The sequence below is a fragment of the Sinocyclocheilus anshuiensis genome, unplaced genomic scaffold (assembly GCF_001515605.1).
Source record: "Sinocyclocheilus anshuiensis isolate Anshui unplaced genomic scaffold, SAMN03320099.WGS_v1.1 scaffold1163, whole genome shotgun sequence".
NCBI classification, from domain to species: domain Eukaryota; kingdom Metazoa; phylum Chordata; class Actinopteri; order Cypriniformes; family Cyprinidae; genus Sinocyclocheilus; species Sinocyclocheilus anshuiensis.
In genome coordinates, this window is record NW_015544295.1 from 811,382 (window position 1) to 814,121 (window position 2,740).

General features: G+C 31.0%; 1 protein-coding gene across 1 annotated transcript in view; it reads left to right on the top strand.

Annotated features, from left to right (window-relative positions):
- LOC107698114 (centrosomal protein of 78 kDa-like) overlaps positions 1-1,243 on the top strand; it is a 20,047-nt gene extending 18,804 nt beyond the window's left edge. Inside the window, exon 16 of the mRNA XM_016499035.1 lies at positions 571-1,243. Within this exon, the coding sequence (XP_016354521.1) occupies positions 571-969 (399 nt within the window). The 3' untranslated portion in view covers positions 970-1,243. The remainder of the gene's footprint in view (positions 1-570) is intronic.
- Positions 1,244-2,740: the final 1,497 nt, after the last annotated feature.

Below are 2,740 nucleotides of genomic sequence, written 5' to 3' on the forward strand. Positions count from 1 at the left end.
TTTACATGTATATACATTTATATATTTATATTCTTATATATAAATATAATATATAAACAACATATTTTTCTCAAATATATACATGCATGTGTTTGTATTTATACATAAATATACATAGTATACACACATTATTTATATATATATTACACACTTATTTTGGATGCGATTAATTGCGATTAATCGTTTGACAGCACTAATATAAATAATTATATCACATATTAATGTTTTCATTCAGCAAGGATGCATTAAATTGATGAAAAAGGTAACAGAAAAGACATTTATAATGCAACAAAAGGACACTTTGATCACAGGCATAAATTATATTTTACAATATATTAAAATAGAAAATAGTTATTTCAAAATATAATATTTCACAAAATTGCTGTTTTAATTCTTTTTGTTTTCATCAAATAACTGCAGCCTTAGTGAGCAGAAGAGACATTTTTGGAAAAGATTAATAAGACTTTCAACCCCAAACTTTTAAATGGTAGTGTATTTATTTGTATTGATTTTTAATATTTATTAGTATTTAATTACAATATTATTCTTATTTCTCTAATCACCACACAGACGGCAGACATCCCTCAACCTGAATCCAGGACTCATTCAGAACCTCCTGCTAACACTGAAGACTTTCCCCGGCCTCATTCCCAACAGGAAGTGCCTCTGAGTCCAGTCAGCTTTTGTCGTGCCTCCCCACCTTTACAGGAGCCACTTGAGTTTGAGGCCCCTGAGAGGAGCCGAGAGTCCTCTTACTCTTCAAACCACCAGAGGGCTGACGGAGGCTCTCGCTCAGGCAGCTCAGTCAGTAGTGTCAGTCCTCAGTCCAAAGCCTCAACGTCCTCCAGAGCGAACGGATCCGTGTGCTCGGCTCTTAACTCGAGAGCGTCTAGTCTGTCTCAGTTGGGTTCAGGCAGAGAGAGCGCTTCAGGAAGCCAGAGAAGCGCTGCTGGATTGGTTGGGTTTTAGAGCTAAATCAGCTGGAGAGATCTTGGTTATCGTAAAAACATCTCTGGAATGTTCGTGGCTGCTGTCATCTTTATCTGTCCAGTGTGTTTTGAGAACCATGCTGAGAGAATGCTATTATTATTTGTTTGTTTGAGAGGTTGATGTTCTATAGGACATTTTAGGTACAAGATATTAATGATGTTTAGTTATATAGACTATGAAGTTTTATTTATGGTATGTTTGTAGTTCAGTGACACTAAGGTTATTATTTAAGAGGTTTTTTTTATAGTTTTTTTGTGTGACCGCTAAATTGATTGATATTTGTGATTGATTAAAAACAGTGAAATCAAATTTGCCATCTGCAAATTGTTGTAATGATTTTTCTAGAAGTCATTTTTCATTTGAATATAAACCTGTTTTTGTATGTCATGTGACCTGTCTAGTGCAATACTTGAATTTTTGCAGAATTAAATTTGTTAAATGGAGTCTGAATTTGGCAGGGTGCTATTTTATTCAAAAATACTATTCACACTTTATAATAATAAATGATTACAATGATAATAATAATAATAATAATAATTATTATTACTATGAAGTGAATAGTATTTTTGAATAAAAGCCATTTAATCTATCTATCTATCTATCTATCTATCTATCTATCTATCTATCTATCATCTATTCTATCGATCTATCTTACCTATCTATCTATCTATCTATCTATCTATCTATCTATCTATCTTCTGACTTATCTATCTATCTATCTATCTATCATCTGTCTATCTATCGATCTATCTATCTATCTATCTGTCTATCTATCTATCATCTGTCTATCTATCATCTATCTATCATCTATCTATCTATCATCTGTCTATCTGTCTATCTATCTGTCTGTCTATCTATCATCTTTCTATCTATATCTATCTGTCTATCATCTTTCTATCTATCTATCATCTATCTATCTATCATCTGTCTGTCTATCATCTTTCTATCTATCTATCTATCATCTTTCTCTCTATCATCTTTCTATCTATCTAGCTGTCTATCATCTTTCTATCTATCTATCTAACATCTGTCTATCATCTTTCTATCTATCTATCTATCTATCTATCTATAATCTATCTATCCTATCTATCATCTTTATATCTATCTATCATCTATCTATCTATCTTTCTATCTATCTATCATCTTTCTATCTATCAGCTATCTATCTATTCGTCTATCTATCTATCATCTTTCTATCATCTATCTATCTATCCGTCTATCTATCTATCATCTATCTATCTATCATCTGTCTATCTATCGATCTATCTATCTGTCTATCTATCTATCTATCTATGTATATCTATCTATCTATTCTATCTATTCTATCGATCTATCTATTCTACAGATCTATCTATCTATCTATTCTATCTATCATCTGTCTATCTATCTATCTATCATCTATCTATCTCATCTTTCTATCTATCTATCATCTATCTATCTTTCTATCTATCATCTTTCTATCTATCTATCTATCATCTATCTATCTATCCGTCTATCTATCTATCTATCATCTATCTATCTATCATCTGTCTATCTATCGATCTATCTATCTGTCTATCTATCTATCTATCTATGTATATCTATCTATCTATTCTATCTATTCTATCGATCTATCTATTCTACAGATCTATCTATCTATCTATTCTATCTATCATCTGTCTATCTATCTATCTATCATCTATCTATCTCATCTTTCTATCTATCTATCATCTATCTATCTTTCTATCTATCATCTTTCTATCTATCTATC